At 38.1% G+C, this 18180-nt stretch overlaps 1 protein-coding gene and 1 long non-coding RNA gene across 9 annotated transcripts in view; one reads left to right on the top strand and one right to left on the bottom strand.

Moving 5' to 3' along the window:
* The window catches only part of LOC120093580 (uncharacterized), a 197410-nt gene that overhangs the window by 151915 nt on the left and 27315 nt on the right, over positions 1-18180 (bottom strand). The window lies entirely within an intron of this gene.
* Ptprq (protein tyrosine phosphatase, receptor type, Q) overlaps positions 1-18180 on the top strand; it is a 182501-nt gene that overhangs the window by 156175 nt on the left and 8146 nt on the right. The window contains 6 exon segments of the mRNA NM_022925.2: positions 3122-3212; positions 7194-7270; positions 14777-14911; positions 15103-15228; positions 16557-16705; positions 17267-17402. Coding sequence (NP_075214.2) covers positions 3122-3212; positions 7194-7270; positions 14777-14911; positions 15103-15228; positions 16557-16705; positions 17267-17402 — 714 coding nt within the window.

Here is an 18180-nt window from a genome sequence, read left to right as displayed (position 1 = left end):
TGTAGTTTTATATTAAAATGATTGTGCTAGGTTTAGACATGTGATTCCACATAAGTACATTGACTCTTGACTATAATGAGTGCTAGCTAGTGTACATTCATGGTATAAAATGATCAGGGACCAGAGTTTGACATATAAAGACACTGCAAATATTACTACTACTTCTGATCCCATCACAGTACAGATAAGTAATGTCTGCACTCAATAATGTCTATTTCTAATTTATTATGAAACGAATGCTTGATCTCACATGGAGATATATAAAGCTAAGACCTCATCGTTTAAATTATTTTAAAGTTGAAAATAATTTCACCCGTTAACAATTTTATCACATTTCTTTTGATATATCTTATCAATTATTTGTGTATAGCATATCGCTAAAATTGAAACCACGTAGAGACATAAAATTTAGATCTGCAATCTATTTTGAGGCTCCTAGTACCTTATCTAGATAGCGTAGTTATTTTACATTGTGAAACAAAGTTTGTTTTATATTGTATCCTGAAGTCTATTTCTACATTGTTGGTTTTTTTTTTTCATAAATTTCTTAGTGTGTGAACTCCTGAAACAACGAATCACACAATTGGCTTAAGTGATTCAGGATTATAAAGTTTCAGTTTCTCAGGGAGTAATAACAAAAACTGTGAGAAGATGAATGGATGTCCTGCTGCTAGTTGGTTATGCTTCTTAAGTAATGCTGGACGGGACTTCCCAAACCAACGCAACCGTGAAGTTCCCTCGGCTTTCACACAGAAAGAAACTTCAATTTTTCATCAGAAAACGTGTCATTTTTCTAGAATATGATCAAACATAGTCAAATTATTTATGCCCAAGTAGGTAGATAGCTGTTTTAGCAAATATATTTTTATGTATTAAGAAAAGTTCTAGCTTAATTTTTTTTGAGAGGCCATGTTGTTCTTCTGTAAAAACAAACATACAAACAAGAAAACCAACCCAAGTCATTGTTATCCTAACGCTTTATTAAATTTTTAATCAAAATTGTCATATATAATAAACATATATTAGATGCACAAAGTTGGCTAATCTTTTAGAACGTGTTGTATTTTCATACCTTTTTGTTATTTATTAAGGTTTATACTATGGCAAACAATGCTTGAAACGTTGGTATTCATCAGGTTAGCATTTACAAGCTAAATGACTTTAGACAAATTACCTAATCGCTCTGCACCTCAACGTCTTCATTTGGGAAAAGATGATATCTGCCTCACTGAATTGAGAATACTAAAATCGGTACTCATTGGGTGAAAAGTGCTTGGCACAAACATCAGTTATAGACTGATAATCTCTACCCTGTATAAATTCAGATTAGAGTAAAAATTGGAGCGGTGAGACGTGGTTTAAACAGGACAACTGTGTCATGATTGAGATGTGCATTAAAGATGCAGGGATCAACGCTAAATGCTCGTTAGGAAAGACTAATGAAAGTTGTGATGTCTAAGATGAACAGTAGCATGAGCCGAATTCTAATGAGAAGATAAGGAGGAAGTATTCCAGGGAGGGAGAAAAATGAAAGGCATTGGGAGGCCAAGCAATCGGCTCGTTTTGTTCCCACGAGACGATATCAAACAGGAGCAGGAAGAACTACCTAGGGAAGCCCACCAAGGCTCTATGTTCTAAATGGAATAAGACCACCCAGTATCATGATGCTATTCAAACTAGCAGCCTGGAAACTGAGTGTTGGTTTACACAACCAGACTCTCTTGAAACTATAAATAGGAAATTGTAAGTGGAATAATTCCAAACTGTATCATTTTCAAGTCAACTTCAAACAGGTCTGTCTTCCTCTTGTCTCTTTTTGTGCTTCTAAAATCTTGACACAAGGAAGTTACTTGGGGGCCTCTTAACTTTGTTACCATTTTTGAGCCTTGTTGTTGCCTACCTCGCCCCTGATGTGAGAGCAACTGTTCAGACTTTTTTATTCCTAAAAGAATAGAGAGAAGAGAATTCTTGAATAAAAAATAATTTATAGTCACATTAAAATGGGAAAGCATGGTTTAATTTCTTTACATAACCTGAAATAGTCTCATGAGTCGTTATCATTGGCCCAACAAAATCGTCAACACAAGTTCTCACCCCGGCCCCCTTAAAGATGTTTGCATGAGAAAGAGCAAATTAGAGTGCAGTGTTTTTCTCTCAAATGTCAAAAGTAGATCTCCCTGGCCCTTCCTCTGTGTCTGATCATTCTAAATCGCACCTTCGCATTCCACTATCAATTTAACAAGGCCAAATGAGTGCAGTATTGACCTTTGACATCGTCTCAAACTGACCAGGGTTGTGCCAATTAATAGGCATGAAATCACACTGTCTGGGGAGAAAAAACAAAAAATAAATCATTCAACTCCCTTCTTCCCTCTAAAGGGGTATTAACATATTAAAGAACAGTGTGTGCACCTGATGAAGCCATGGGTAGCATGTGCTCTCTGGAGTTCAATGAAGTTATCTCAAAGGAAAGTCGTAGTCTAGCTGACCAAAATCATTCAGAATAGTTACAGTGACATTTATGGAAAATCTTTACTACTCATTTGACCTTGTTCCTATATCTATGATAGGAATTTTTAATTAAAAATTTTAAAAATGTGGCCTGTGAGACTATCTCTGCAATAGAAATTACATGCTAAGCATAAGGCTCAGGGTTCAATACCCAGTACCAAATACACAAAATTAAAAATAAATTAAAAAAATATGGCTGAAATGATAGCTCAGTAGACTGTCCTCGCAAGCATCAAAACCTGAAGTGGATACCTAGAACTTATAAAAAGCTGCCTATGGTAGCAGGTATTTCTAATCCCGACCTTGGGATAGTGGGCAGAGAGAGGACCCCGAGGCTAACTGACCAGACCAGCCTCAGTCTTGCAAGCTTCAGTTTTATGAGAGATGCTTATTTAAAGAATTTTAGTAAAATAAAATTGGCCTATGGAACCTGAAAATGTTACACCAAAGGTTGCCCTCTATCCTGTAAGATGTAGATGCACACACATGTTTGAACACACACAGGTACACAAACTAAACAAATGAAGGATTCAGATAAGAAATTGTGTCTTAATAGGCAGAATTTAATATTTTCCATGGTTAAACTTTGCAATGCTTTTTCCCCCCACAGGAATTACCAAAATTTCTTCAAGATCTCTCCTCAACTGATGCTGATCTCCCTTGGAACAGAGCAAAGAATCGCTTTCCGAACATAAAACCATGTATGTGCAATTCTCATTTACAGTCTGATTATGAAGTATTCAAAAATGGTGACCATGTTAATGGTTTGCATTTATTTAATGTTTTCCTACACATTAATTGAAATACAATAATACACTTCATTAATGGTGACTTTCAAGTTGTATCACGTTTGCTTTGTTCTTAATTACTGAACTTAATTTACATGGTTTGCAGTTTGTTCACCCAAGTTTCATTTACGCAGGTGCAAGAAACTGTAGATCGAGCTGCTTTTTAGCTTTGTAATCTAACCCTTTTAACATCTTCCTATAGAACATGTCTCAAACAAAGGGGAAATTAACACTTAGCTTTGAGTATTAACTTTCCTTAAGAGAATAGTAGTCTTATGGAACATAAAAAATGCCTTGCAAAATACTAGTTGATGATCAGAGTCGATGTCTGTTGACTGGAATTCTTTTCTGCAGAGAAGCAGAGGTGCACCTTGCTATAGGACAACTCCACTTTCAATCCAAGTAAACAAGCAGTGTTATTGTTTTAAATATTAAGGATGGCTTGTAGAGGCAGATTTGATATCCATCCTGTATTACTAATATGTCTGTTGTGGTCTTTCAATGAATGTCCCCCAGTAGATGGAATTCTAATCCAATGCATTTTATATTTTAAAAAAATTGAGAATTTTGATGATCTGAAACTTTGTTCCAATACACATTGGGACACGGGGTGATATAGCCTTATAATCTCAAGTAACTGGGAGGCTTGAGCATGCACACTGAAAGTTCAAGAACATTCTTCTTTACCTAAGGAATTTGAGATAGACCCAAGCAACTTAGTCAGACCCTGTCTTGATTTCTAAATGGTTTTTACAAAGATCTAGGACTATGGTTCATTGATAGATTTCCAACCATGCATAAGCCTAGTGCTTCAATAAACAAACAAACAAACAAACAAACAAATAAACATATTAAGGAAATTTCTACAGGTCTTTAAAAGTGCTAATTTAGAGGAGACGATAATAGCACAAATAATTTAAATCAGAAGAAACAGAACACAAGCTGGTCCTGGAGAATAAATTATCCACAAAGGCAACCAGATTTACAGGATTGTGGTCCCAGAGTTATGTTCCACAGAACCTTGCAGCGCCCAGGAAGTAGACTAGAAAGAAGGACAAACAGCATTAACTCCTGGAAATTCATTCTGTTACAAAAGGAATCATAAGGAATGACTTCAGCAGCAAGATGAGAAAACCATGGGGTGACAAATATAATGTGACTGATAGTCTGAAGTCACAACCTTTCTCAGCATGCTTTTCCTTCTAACTTAAAAAAAATTAACTTGAATTAAGTTTAAGTGGGCACGCCCATGCTGCTAGATGAATTTGCACTGTTTCTTCCAGACTACTTGCAACATACTTATCGAAGTAGCATTCATTGTAAATAAACATTATATTCTTATCAAAAGGCCACTACCATGAGTTCATTAACATTTAGTTCTAGTTGCATTATACAACTGGGAATGATTTGCAATGTGTCAACACATGTAACTTAAGTAAGTCTAACTAATCTCTAAGAGGTTTTAAACTTAAAATATGGAAATTTGACTTCTTAATTTCAATTGTTTCATTCATTTGGAATGAGATCTTGGTTAATTATTCCCATTTTGACTGAAAGAAAATTCAGTCCATATCCATATTACTTTTGTGATGAGAGGGGACAAGAGTGGTTGATGGTACTAAACGTCCAACCTCAAAACAACAAGGATTATAAATGTCTCAAGCCTCCATACTGAGGCTAAGATAAAAATAATAAAACTTCTGGAGATGTAATTGTGTTTTGTGGCTGTCTCTCTTTTGTGACCACCAACGAACCATTTGTTGGTCTGTTCCTCCTATGGCCATTAGAAGATTAGGTAAAGGAATCGCTTAAATAACCTTATCCAGTACTAGAACACAGATAGCATTCAGCCCTCGTGGTGTGTAATCAATAGATCATTCCCTCCTAAATCCTGATAACTTTCTGGGTGGATAAGACCATGATACCTCCTGGGGCACTGAATTCCCCTTCCCTCACTAGAAGTCCATTTGTAATGTCATAGCCATGTCTGAAAGAAGGACAGCATATCTTCACACACAAGCCCACCCAGAGACAGTTACATAAATACTAGGCGAGCAAACAAGATTTTGTGGTTATGTGTTGCCTTTCGGCTTACACACAAAACATAAAACTGGAAAAATGTGTCTTTCCTTGCAGTGAATGAATATATGTCACTAGAGTTTTACTTGAGCCCACTTTGAGTAGTGTTGTTTTTTTCCCTTGAGTAATGTCAGAAAGAGAATTTCAAATATCACAGTGCCTTTTGGAAGATATTAGTTTACAGGGCTTTGGGATACTAGAATTAGCAGCAAATGCTTGCAGACGTGATTTCCAAATCTCTGTCTGACAGGACACTGTGACCTTAATATCCAAATACCATGAGAAAAAGTTTAGCATGCTATTAACTCAGTTCATTATAAACAATCGTATCAAGTGAGTCGCAGCCCAATGGCTTCCCTTCCTGAAGTACAAGGCTAGCTACAATGCCATTAGACAAATCATAAAAAGCTCAGTCTCACTGACACATAAATGATTTGCAGAAATATGATAACTGCACCATACAGCGGAGGCCAGTAACAACCAGAGAAGTTAAGTGATTTACTCAAGACTGTGTAAAAATTCACACCCAATCCTCTTCTTAATTTTCCTCCATGGAGACAACAAAGCCTTATTTATTTTCTTATCCAATTGCTCATAACCCAGAGCCTGTCAAAGATGAAGCATGTACAGATCTCTTAGCTGCGCAAGCCAGCCCAAACCTCGGAATCATTCAGTCAAAGATATTTTGAGATTCCTGTGTTTAAAGTTATCAGTAGACTTTTCAGGTATAAAATTAATTTGGTAGAAATCCCCAAGAAATTTTCTGGAACTCCTTTCTGAAAAGCATCATTGGGCACAGAGTAGCTACTCGGTGATGATATTTCTTTAAAATAGTCTGAAGAAGAATAGCTAGAAATGTTATATGAAAGAAAGAATAAGCAAACAATGGGAGAGAATAAGTGGTTTAAAACTGTACCTAAATAGATAGATAACCTAGCATATGATATATTTTAAATAAAAGAGAAATGAATGGAATATTGTTAAATGGCTTTAATAAATAATAAAAGATAAACCTACAATTTGCTTCCTTAAAAGCAAGAAATCTGAGTACAAGAAACACCAAAATACTGAAATGTAAATTAGAAAAATTCATTGAAGTTTCAGGAGAATCTATGGATGAACTTGTAAAAGATATGAACACCAGAAATAAATAACATGAAATCCAGAAGCCCTAATTTAAAAAAAATCAAAATTTGGTTATACAACAATAAATATTAAATAAACTGTTACATCAGTGACAATTGGTAACCTAAGAAAATTTTACTGTGTATGACAAAAATATGCTTCTAGCCTTAGCATACAATATTTAAAGGGAAAATATGAAAAGATTGTATCTTTCAAGATACAGAGGATGTACCTGCAGGTTTGGGAATTTTATTCCTGGCATTGTGTTGTACGACTCCAGTTTTCTAGCTATGTTATCAGCTTTTTGATGTTGTTCAGAATTTTGAATAACAAGTAGGACCCGTTTAAGTCATAATTAAATACTGTATGTCTTCTTAAGAACACAAACTAAATGTATTTATGATTGCGTAGAAAATTAAGCCAATAAAAACAAGTTTCTGATTAGAGAATGTGGCACAACATTTATAGTTAATTTTAAAATAATGTGTGTAGGAATTTTATAAGTATATCCACGATCTTATTAATTGATATTTTTGTATAATAAAAACATTGGGACCTGAGGGAAATTTTTTAAATGTCACACTCATATATAAGTTGAGATTATTAGATTGTGAACTTTTATATTCCTTTCATAGTATAAAGGTCTTGGGAATTTGGAAACCCAATTATGATTTCTTATTTTCCCCTCAGACAATAATAACAGAGTGAAGCTGATAGCCGACGTAAGCCTCCCGGGATCGGATTACATTAATGCCAGCTATGTCTCTGTGAGTTACTATTTTCATAGATAAAATGTTCTGATACAGGATAAAGACTAAAAATTTCAGATCCTTAGGAGAGAAAATTCATTAAAACACTATGGAATGGAAAATGATGTTTTCCCAATAGCAACCTGATGCACATATTATTTCAGAGATGGCAATATACAGGCTTTTGATTATTTATTTCACTGGTTTGAGCAGGCAGAAGATTTCTCCCTCTTACCATACCCCATCTTTGCACCATTTTACATGCTTTGTTAATATACTCTCCGAACAAAAAGGTCAGCTAATCTCTCTGTCAATGGAACATCAGTCAAACTGACAGCCGTGCTCATAGAGTGTAGAAACTTGTCATGTACCTTTCCCTTTGAGACATCGAGTCCATCAAAGGAATGATGTAATGTGTATATTCCGTGTAGCCTCCATCGACACAAGTGGATCAACATAAAGACAATTGTGATGCACTCTGTGTAGTCTCTTGCATATCAGGGGTGATAAATTCCTACGGAGTCAGACCGAAAACAGAATGAAGCCAGTTTGTCCTCTGTCCCTTTTTCTTACAATGGTATTTTTTACAATAGTCTTCACCAGGCTGGGTACGCAGAAATCTCTATTTATCAAGGACCCCAGCTTGGCTGGCGCATTCTTACCTTTTGAGAGTGGGAAGAACACATTTGGTCCTTTAATGAGAGGTTCACCTCGGAATGTTGTCTGAATACCATTGGAAGTTAATTGTTAGTATCTCCAGGCTCAATTCATTAATTTTCTCCCAAGGGAGATGACTTCATCTCTAAACAACTCTGTTATGCGATTTCGAGGTAGTCCCTTTATGCTTTTTCCTACTGGCTTCAGTTGACATGATGGTTTCAATCATCATTCTCTCATGAGCCCACAGATACTGGAAGAGTTCCACTGTTTCCCACACTCTCCAGTTTTATATTATCTTCCTATTCTTAGATGTTTTCCTTTGATTTATTTCAGTTTATTCAAGGTTCTTCCATGATTAGTTCATTTTCTTACATCAAACATGACTGTACTATAATTTTTGTGTCTAAGCTGTTGTGAAGTGGTGTATGTGTAGGTTATATAGTAATTCCTTATTGGTCAATATTAACTCTAAATTTACAATCATATGTTGGGTCTTACTGTCAAGGGACTAAATAATGGAGGAGTGAAGACTTCTCTACATAGCATTTAAGGGAAGGCCCAGAGAAGATATGGATTTCACTCACTAGATAAGATGTAAGACCTTTAGGTCTCTATTCAAATGACCATGTGAAGATACCATTGTAAGGTTTTATTCATTTATCAAATGATTGAGTCCTTGTGATATGAACTTCTCTAAATAGTATACTGAAATTTTATGCTTATTGATTTCAACTGTATACTGAGCCCTATAGCCTGCTGAGGTCTCACCTTATGCAATAATACCCAGACAGCTAGATTTTTAAATCTAACCACTGTTTTAGTGATCAAATGTCTTTCAGTGTTATAGAGTAGGACAAAGCTAAGTTGTCATGTTATTTTCAACTTGCCAATAAATAGATCCAAATCAATACCTCATTTTCCGTAATGTTATTTCAAATATGGGACAATGTTAGAAGAGGACATAAGGTAGGCTCACAGAGATTAAAGTGACAAGCGCAGGCCTGCATGACTCTGTCCCAGGTCATCTGTGCATATGTTATGGCTGTTAGCTTGGTGTCTTTGTGGGACTTCTAACAGAGGTGTGTCTCTGACTCTTTTGCATATTCTTAGGAATCTTTTCCTCTTATTGGGTTGCCTTGTATAGCCTCTGAATGAGGCCTTCTGCTTTGTATGTTTGTATCTTTCTCTGTCATATTTGGTTGTTGTCTCTTGGAGGCCTGCTCCTTTCTGAAATGGAGGAGGAGTGGATGGGAAGTTCCGGGGGCAGAGCTGGCAGGAATGGAGGAAGGGAAGATTGCGATTGGGATGTGTTGTATGAGAGAAGAATCTAGTTTGAATTCAAAAGACAAGTATAAAAAAGGAAACTGTGGGGTGGCGGGCTGTGGAAGGGGCCCACTGCCCCACAGGAAACCAGGGAGTTCTACTAAGCATGACAGAAACATACAGATGACATAACAAAGTAATATTAATGAAATGCTAGTGTTCTCTCTAAATATTACAGTTGTCAATAGACAAGTATTAACCCGGGATAAGATGGTTTCAAGTATGGCTCAGTGGTGAAGAGCGCCTGTGTTCTTGCAGAAGACTCAGGCTCTGTTCCAGCACGCACATGGTGGCTCACAACAATCTGACAGTCTCCTCTGAGATGGGAGGGCACCGTGCATGCACATTGTGCATTTATATGCATTCAGACAAAGTTTTTACATATGTAAAACAAATACATATCTTAAGAAAAGATGGTTTAAGCAATCTTTTACTTAAATAGGAAGCCTAGTTTATTGGAACATGTATTCTGTTATAAAAAGGTTAAAATATATGAAATCCTGAAAAAGAATTCCTGTGACTTACGTAGCAAGCTGGAACAGGTGAAGGAAGTTCGTGAGAAAGCAGGCTTGCATGTGTATTGTGCAAGTGTATTGCATTGCTAATACTTGTCAGGAAAACATCCTTTACTGGAGATGCCAGGGACAAAGGGAAAATGCCTAGCAATGATACCATGATATTTTTTCACTTCTCTACCTCCAAATTGGGGCTTCCTTTACCTCAGAAAACATGTGATACTTCAGAATTATTTTTATATTTTCTTTTTTTTAATTTATTTACATTTCAAATGTTATCCCCTTTCCTGGTTTCCCCTCCCTCTGCTTCTATGAGGGTGCTCCTCCACCAACCCACCCACTCTTACCTCCACACCCTGGCATTCCCTTACACTGGGGCATTGAGCCTTCATAGGACCAAGGGCCTCTTATCCCCTTGATACCAGACAAGGCCATCCTCTGCTACATGTGCGGCTGGAGCCATGGGTCCCTCCATGTGTACTCTTTGGTTGGTGGTTTAGTCCCTGGGAGTTCTGGGGGATCTCGTTGGTTGATATTGTTGTTCTTCCTATGGGGGAGAGCTGATGAAAGCATACTGAAGAGTAAGAGACAGAGGCCAGAGTAGCTTTAATGTCAGTTCTTTGGATCTGGGAGCCAAGGGAAAAGAACTAAAGGTAGCAAAATAATTTGTCTATGTGAAGAAAAGCAGGCTCCAGGAAAGGAAAGGGAGGAGCAGGTGACATTTAGGAGTTATTTAAAACCAGGATCTATCACTGAACTCACGTAACAGTACATATCCAGGTTCCTCTGTCCTGAGACAGGCTGGAGAATTGTGTTTCTTTTTCCAGGACTTAGTGACAGGTCATAAAATTTTGATAAAGGGTGGACTGTGAGAACAGAAGAGAGAGGTTGCAGTCTCCCAGGCAGCTAATTGTACCAATATATCTAGAAACAGTTCAGTGGGACCAATGGTAAAATGAGACTCTATGGACAATAGGAAAGATCTGCTGCCAGTCATGGAAACCAGGAATGTTCTCTCCACAGCTTTGAATCCACACTTGCATTTGTGTGTATTGTTAACCATAGCATCATATGTTTGGAGTTACTAAGAAGGATTAAATAATTGTGAATTTGGAATTGAAAAAGGAAATACCTGGTTGGGGATTTAGCTCAGTGGTAGAGCGCTTGCCTAGGAAGCGCAAGGCCCTGGGTTCGGTCCCCAGCTCCGGAAAAAAAAAAACAAAAAAAAAAATAGAAAAAGAAAAAAGAAAAAGGAAATACCACTTTGTTGGCAATAGTTAAATTCCTTTTTTGATATGTTCTACAATGTCTGGGACTTAGCATACAGTGAGCAAACAGATTCTTCTAACAACATAGGTGGGAGTGTTGCACATGGACTTCAGAATTGGGTGGGCCTCCTTTCTCTGTCCTTCTATGTCTGTGACCCTAGGCACTCCGAAATTCTGTATTTATAAATTAGGAACAAAAAGGACAACCACAAAGGAAGACTCACAGTGTCACCTAACCTGGACCCCTGGGAGCTCCCAGAGACTGAGCCACCAACCAAAGAGGAAACACGGGCTGGTACCATGGCCCTCCAAGTACATATGTAACTGAGGACTGCCTTCTCTGGCCTCAGTGGGAGAGGGTGTGCCTAATCCTACAGCGACTTGATGCCCCAGGCAAGGAGGATACCTGGGGTGAGGAGAAGTAGGAATACCCTCTCAGAGGTGAAGAGGAGGAGGAAGGGGGAAAGAACTCAGCAAGAAGGGGCCAGGACTGGAGGGGACATTAGGGATGGAAATAATTACAGTAATGAATCTTTAAAAACACTTTGCTAAAGGCTGCTGCAGGTTTAAAGAAGTTAATGTGGGCAAAAACCTAATCACATCAGAAGCACCTAATGAAGGCACTTTACTTCTGCTGCAGTGGGTGTTTGCTTATAGTCCCCTTTATACGTCTTGGTTAGTAACCCCAGGCAGATCTTAGGAACTAACTCACGGGCAGCCATGAAACCTACCACGTACAGTCAATGATGATGATGAACCCCACGGACCGAACTTTGACTTTATTTTTCCCAATTATTATACATTGTTAAAACCAGTTAAACCGTGTATTCCAGTTTGGGGAAAGCTTTCTAGCTAATAGGTCTCTTCTCAGAGGAAGTGAAGTTTATATGCCAGTTCTTAAAACTAGCAGCTAAAGTAGTAAAAAGAAGCAGCATGTTTCCGCAACGCTAATAAAATACGAAGGACCTGTCTCCAGCATTCCCCATTGGGCAGCATTTCGCATCTCCTTAGCATTCCTTAACTGAGTTGCCTTAACCAAAAAAAGGGGGAGCTTGTCTTCTCTATCTGAAAAGCAAAGAGCAAGTGGGGCTGTATATTTGGTGTGTCAATAGAGAATTAAAAAGTAAGACATATACATTGAAAACTCATCCCCGGAGTGAGAGAGGTGATCAGAACACCTTCACGGAGCGCCCACCACAGACCTTTGCCCACTCTAACACATTTTTTTAAAATTAATTAAGTCTGCTCTTTGACAAAAAGAAAAAGAAACAGCAAAAGTAAAAAGAAAGACCAACAACAAAAACATGGCAGACAAAGCAGATTTACCATCCAGTAAAATGTGGGTGGTTTAGTGTGGCTTTCTTTTTGTAAATACTTGCTAAAACTTTGGAAGTGATGATAACATTTTTATGTATTTGTGATTGAGCTGTGACAGGATGGTGTATAGTTCACGGTGTGTAATATTAATTAGTATCCATCCTCATTCCCGCTAAAGATGCCTCCTTCCAAACCTAACTCACACATCCTCTCTCACAGTCACTAAACATAAAGGAGAAAGCTGCCTCTTTCCTCACTGCCTAAGTCTCTCCCTTCTCAGTGAATCTACCAACTTGAGTGCATGATATCAAGGATAGTACACACTATCCGCTTCTCTTTTTGTTTTAACTGCTACCTCTAAGATCCTTAGATTTAACCTCAGGGCTACTGATGCTTTCCCAACACTACCTCTGCCCTGACTCTTGGTGATGTCAAAATCCATTTTGAATGTTGATTTGCTGCCACACTCATTATTTTCTTGATCTCTCCCATGGCTTGCCCTCTGGTTGACATCATCGCAATGTTCACAGCACAGACCTGTTCACGACCTGCAGTGCAGCCTCTCCACGGTCTTCCAAATCTTTCTTCCCAGCTCACTGGAACTTGACAGTTCCCCCTCTCTACTGTAACCTCTAACCCATAAATCTTATCGGGATTTCAGTCTTTTCCATTCCAACCAATGCTTCACCTTCTTCCGAAGTTTATACATCAGATTCCATTGTTTTGTTCCTTCCATCTTCTATCTCTTTAATGAAGTTTTTTCTACTCTCAGTCTGTATACTTGATAGATATCCCATCTTGTTTATAGAAAACTCGGTGTGAATTTTCAACTCCACTAGATAGGATTGGGGAAATGGTCATGCCCACTCCACTTTAAACTCGGATTTACTAACCAGAGGCTTTCAGTCATGCCCTAACCCATTCAAGTCTTTGCTCTCAGGATTATTTCCTTCTTTTTCTCAGCTCCAAAGCCTGCCCTACATGTCCACCTGAATCAGACGTTTGTGCAATCTCACCGATTCAATGGGCACAATGAAACGGCTGCCTGCCAGTGGATCCTCACCCGCATCTATAGACTCATTCCTTTTTCTGGGGTCGAGATAAACTGTCCTAGTCTCTAATTAGCCCATCCCTCATCTCTAAGAGCATAGGCTGAGAATTTTCTTTCTTCGGTTCGCCCCACTAATGTTATTCTTTGAGACATCAAGCATACTGTGACCCCCCTCATCTTACAAAAGAAATATCATATTAGAACTTTCTCATTATCTCCATGTCCATTCTATAGAGATTCTTGAACTTTTTAATTGTATGTCCATACATACTTATATGCATGCCTGTGTTGGGGTGGCTGCCCGTGGCAGCCTGCAGGGGTGGAGAATAGCTTGGAGCTTGAGGCGTAGGTGCTCGTGAGCAGTCTGAGGTGGGTGTTAGAAACTACACTCAGGCACTATGGAAGATTAAAACGCTCTCTTAACTGTTGAGGCATCTTTCCAGCCTTCATATCCTCCTTTTTTTGTTTGGAAACAGTGTTTCTAGTATATTAGGAGGACCTGGAACTCACTGGGTAACTGAGGTAACTCCTGATCCTCCTGCCTCCACACCTCAAGTGCAGGGTTGACACACCCACACCATTATAACCAACGTTCCTGGTAGGGCTGTGCTCCGTTCGCACCCCAGTCTTCCACTGTGTGCTCACCTTCTATTCTTTTCCATAGCTATCCAGACTATTCAAATTGTGCTTGATGCCATGGAGGCTCAAACAAACAAACAAAAACAACAAAACTCCACTGTTCATGAGATCACCGGCTAACTACTCGGGAAACTTGTACTAACGTCAGCACTTAACGTCGTTAAGTCTGTCGGAAGTTCTGACTCTCATCTGTTGCACACCAATTGTCTCTCATCACCTTGGTCTGCAAGCTTTGGAATGGAAAGGGCCAAGATCATAATCCTTGAATTTACCGTCTCCTCCTAAACTCACATTCCCGATGCTCTCATCCATTCAGATGACTTTATGCCATATTATCGTCTACTTGGAACTTACTTCTTCCTTACCCCCAACTGTGTATGTCTAGTTTATGACATTTCAACTTGAATATCTAATAATTCAAGTTTAATATAGTGAATTCAAATGACTGACTTTCCATACCAATTCCCTTATCTATAAGTCTTCCTCTTAATCCTCTGGAGACATTATTTCATTCATCTGTTTATTAATGCCCTGTAGGCAGTCTATTCTCAAAAGCCTAGCACTACAGATTGGGGGTTTCTAGCTCATATTCAAATGTTGGAATATTTAAGATTTTTCACCATTCAAAGGTAAATAATATTTTTAAGTAATCAAGTCATTTTACAACTAACATATATCTAGTATTGCTCAAAAGTAAAATTGTGCTACTTGGATATAAATAATGATGCTGTGTGGAATTATATCCTTCTAGGGATACTTATGTCCAAATGAGTTTATTGCTACCCAAGGCCCATTGCCAGGGACAGTCGGAGATTTTTGGAGAATGGTTTGGGAAACCAGAACGAAAACATTAGTAATGCTCACACAGTGTTTTGAGAAAGGACGGGTGAGTTATATGATATATCTTCAACAATGTGCTGTTTTATGTTTATGTTAATATTTGTGAATATTCTAGCTAGTGCTGTGTGTAGGTGATCAAATAAATCTGTGTATTATGCAGCCTTGACTAGGTGGCATTGATGATTGTAAGGAACAGCATTACAACGGCTCATGACTGCTGATTTTCTCTGGATGCAGATCAGATGCCATCAGTATTGGCCAGAGGACAACAAGCCAGTGACAGTCTTTGGAGACATAGTAATTACAAAGCTTATGGAGGACATTCAGATCGACTGGACCATCAGGGATCTGAAAATTGAAAGGGTAAAAATAAAGAAGAGAAGTGAATGTGGTATAAAATATGACTGACTTAAATGTATAAAGTAAAATTAGCTATTGAATTATCCCTTATTCACATAGATATACATTTGATCATGCTTTTATATTGCTTTATGAATGTTTCAATTTGATGCATGCACAGTGGTGTACATGTTACTGTCTCGTTTTGAATCAGGTGATCACAGGATATGTCAAACAATTAACATCAAACTCACAGGATGAAACCTAAATAGGAAAAAGAAGAAATTACTAGAGTACTGGGTTTTCTTTATGTGAAGAAACTATATAATTTAAGATATCAGTTTTCATAACATTCGTCTCTGAGTCCTAAGTCTTCTTGGTGTGTGTGTGTGTGTGTGTGTGTGTGTGTGTGTGTGTGTGTGTGTGTGTTATATGTGGTTCCTGTAACTATGTACAGATTTGTGTGCACTATGTGCCCAGGTTCACAGTAGGTGAGTATACAAATACTTGAGTATGCAAATGGCCAGTGGTCAATGTTAACAGTCTTTCTTTGATTGGTTGTCATGTTTATATTTCCAGACAAAGACTCACGCTGAACCTAAAGTGTATCAACTTGTTTAGGCTGGTTAGCCAATGAGCTTCAGTGGTCCACTTGTCTCTGACTCTGCCTGCCCACTGCCACAGTATTGGCTTTACAGAAATATGTCACCATGCCCGGCTATTCATGTAGATGCTAGGGCTCTGAGAGCTGTTTCTCATGTTTCTCATGCCTCTTCATTTTCTTCTTAATCCAGAACTACCAGAGAAGAGACCGTATCAGCGGCAACTGTATTTTTATATAGCTACCTCTTCACATATGGCCTTTCCTTTTCTGACATACTAGACACTCAACGCCCTTGTTTTATATAGATAATATATTTATGTACTTGTACTATGTAAAAAATTTTTTCAAAATCTAATCCCTGCAGAATTTCATGTTACCATTGCAGCCTGTTTTATGATCGGTATTTAAATCTGTTTGAAGCTCTTTTACTGATACCATTCACACAGAAATTTATAACCTACCATAACACACATTTTCTCGTTTTTCTTCTCTTATCTTGTGCTGGGAATTGAACCCAGAGTCTTCTGTGTGCTAAGCAAAAACTCTGCCGCTGGGCTATATCAACAGCATCAATCCTGTTCATTACAATAGTGAAAGATCTCATTAGAAATTATGTGAGCGGAATTTGTTCTGGTTAGTAAGAGGTCGCCTTTATGAAGTACCCGTGAATGTTAAGACATTGGCCACCTCTGTCCGGCCTATTCACTTTCAGTCACGTTTTCACTCACTCATCTGCCAACTTGTCTAGCATGGAGACTGCATGACTGTCCGGCAGTGTAACTTCACTGGTTGGCCTGAGCATGGGGTTCCTGAAAACACCACCCCTTTGATTCACTTTGTGAAGTTGGTGCGAACAAGCAGAGCACATGACACCACCCCTATGGTTGTGCATTGCAGGTGAGTAAGATGCTATGGACGTCATCAAATGCTTGGAGTGCTCTACTGTCTGATGACACCTTGCTGTATTCATGATGCGATTTCATTTTCTTATAGAAGATGGATTTCGATTCATCTCAGATTATAACTTCTAAGCATTTTATTGGCTAGGATAAACCAGAATGGAGCTTACTAAAAGTCCAAATGGCTGAAGAGTAGTGACAGGTTCATGTGTCGCAAAGCAAAGTTAAATCTCTTTCAGTACAGAAGCCTCTAAATCGTTTAAAAACCCCAGCCCATCAGTTGGCATGTGTGTGTGTGTTTCTGATAAAAAGCAACAGAACAAAGCATTTTCCTTTACCTAAACATAGTTTTGATAAATATCAGTATCTTTTTGATAAATATCAATATCAATCTTGATAAAGATCAATATCCAGAGACTCTCCAAATAACAACGTAAGCCCCAGATAAGAAGAGAGATTTTCTCAGAATGTATCTGTATCATACATCACTGTTGTCTACACTACCAACATGACTCAGCCTTTGCTGACAAATGCCCCCACAATCTTGTCCTCCTTTCAGCGCTGGGGTTGGAAGAACAGGAGTTTTCATTGCTCTGGACCACTTAACACAGCACATAAATGACCATGACTTTGTGGACATATATGGACTAGTAGCTGAACTGAGGAGCGAGAGAATGTGCATGGTGCAGAACCTGGTAAGATACCTCAGCTGACACTCAATTCTTGGTTGCCAGCCCTAGCATGTATACAAGGGAGCCTCTTCCTGACACAGCCCGCATCGTGACAAACTGTTTTCCTCTATTATAAACGTCAAATGAGGGGAAGAAGGTGAAGATTATAGGAGGACTAAAGATATGCCTGGGTACTTTCACTGACTGTACATCCTAATTAGGGCTGCTGGTGGGTGTGTAAAAAAACAACTTACAATGCAGCTTAGTACTTAACACTTAGCGACTTTGAAAAGTGTAGGAAATAAATTCAAAGAGATTTCTTCAAAATGCGCTAAAAGCTACAGTTGGAAGAAAATGACTAAAATATTGAGTTTAATGAGTTTTCATGTGTATTTCATTTGTATGAATTTATGTCTGTCACATATTAGTATTAGTGATTATTGCAGTGTGTTATCAGCTGAATAACTAGTAATTTTTACTTACTAATTTAGATAAGATAGCTATAATATAGTTTTTTTATCATTAATGAACTACACAGTATAATGGAAATGGAAATGGTCACAAGATGCCTGTTATGTCCCTAGTAGCATATCAGATCCTTTACATATATTGTTTCATGTAGTCTCCAAATATCAGTCTAGGTTTTACTGGCTCTATTTTATATGCAAGGAAGCAGTAGTTCCCAGAAGGGAAGTGATATTCCAAGCAGTTAAAACTAAGATTCAACTTTTCATCTCTTTAACTAAAACATACAAGGTGCTCCAGTCTATTTCTCTTCGCTGGACTTTATACACGATATAAA

Source organism: Rattus norvegicus, chromosome 7, assembly GCF_021556685.1.
Source record: "Rattus norvegicus strain SHRSP/BbbUtx chromosome 7, alternate assembly SHRSP_T2T, whole genome shotgun sequence".
NCBI classification, from domain to species: Eukaryota; Metazoa; Chordata; class Mammalia; order Rodentia; family Muridae; genus Rattus; species Rattus norvegicus.
This window is presented reverse-complemented; position numbering and strand designations above follow the sequence as displayed.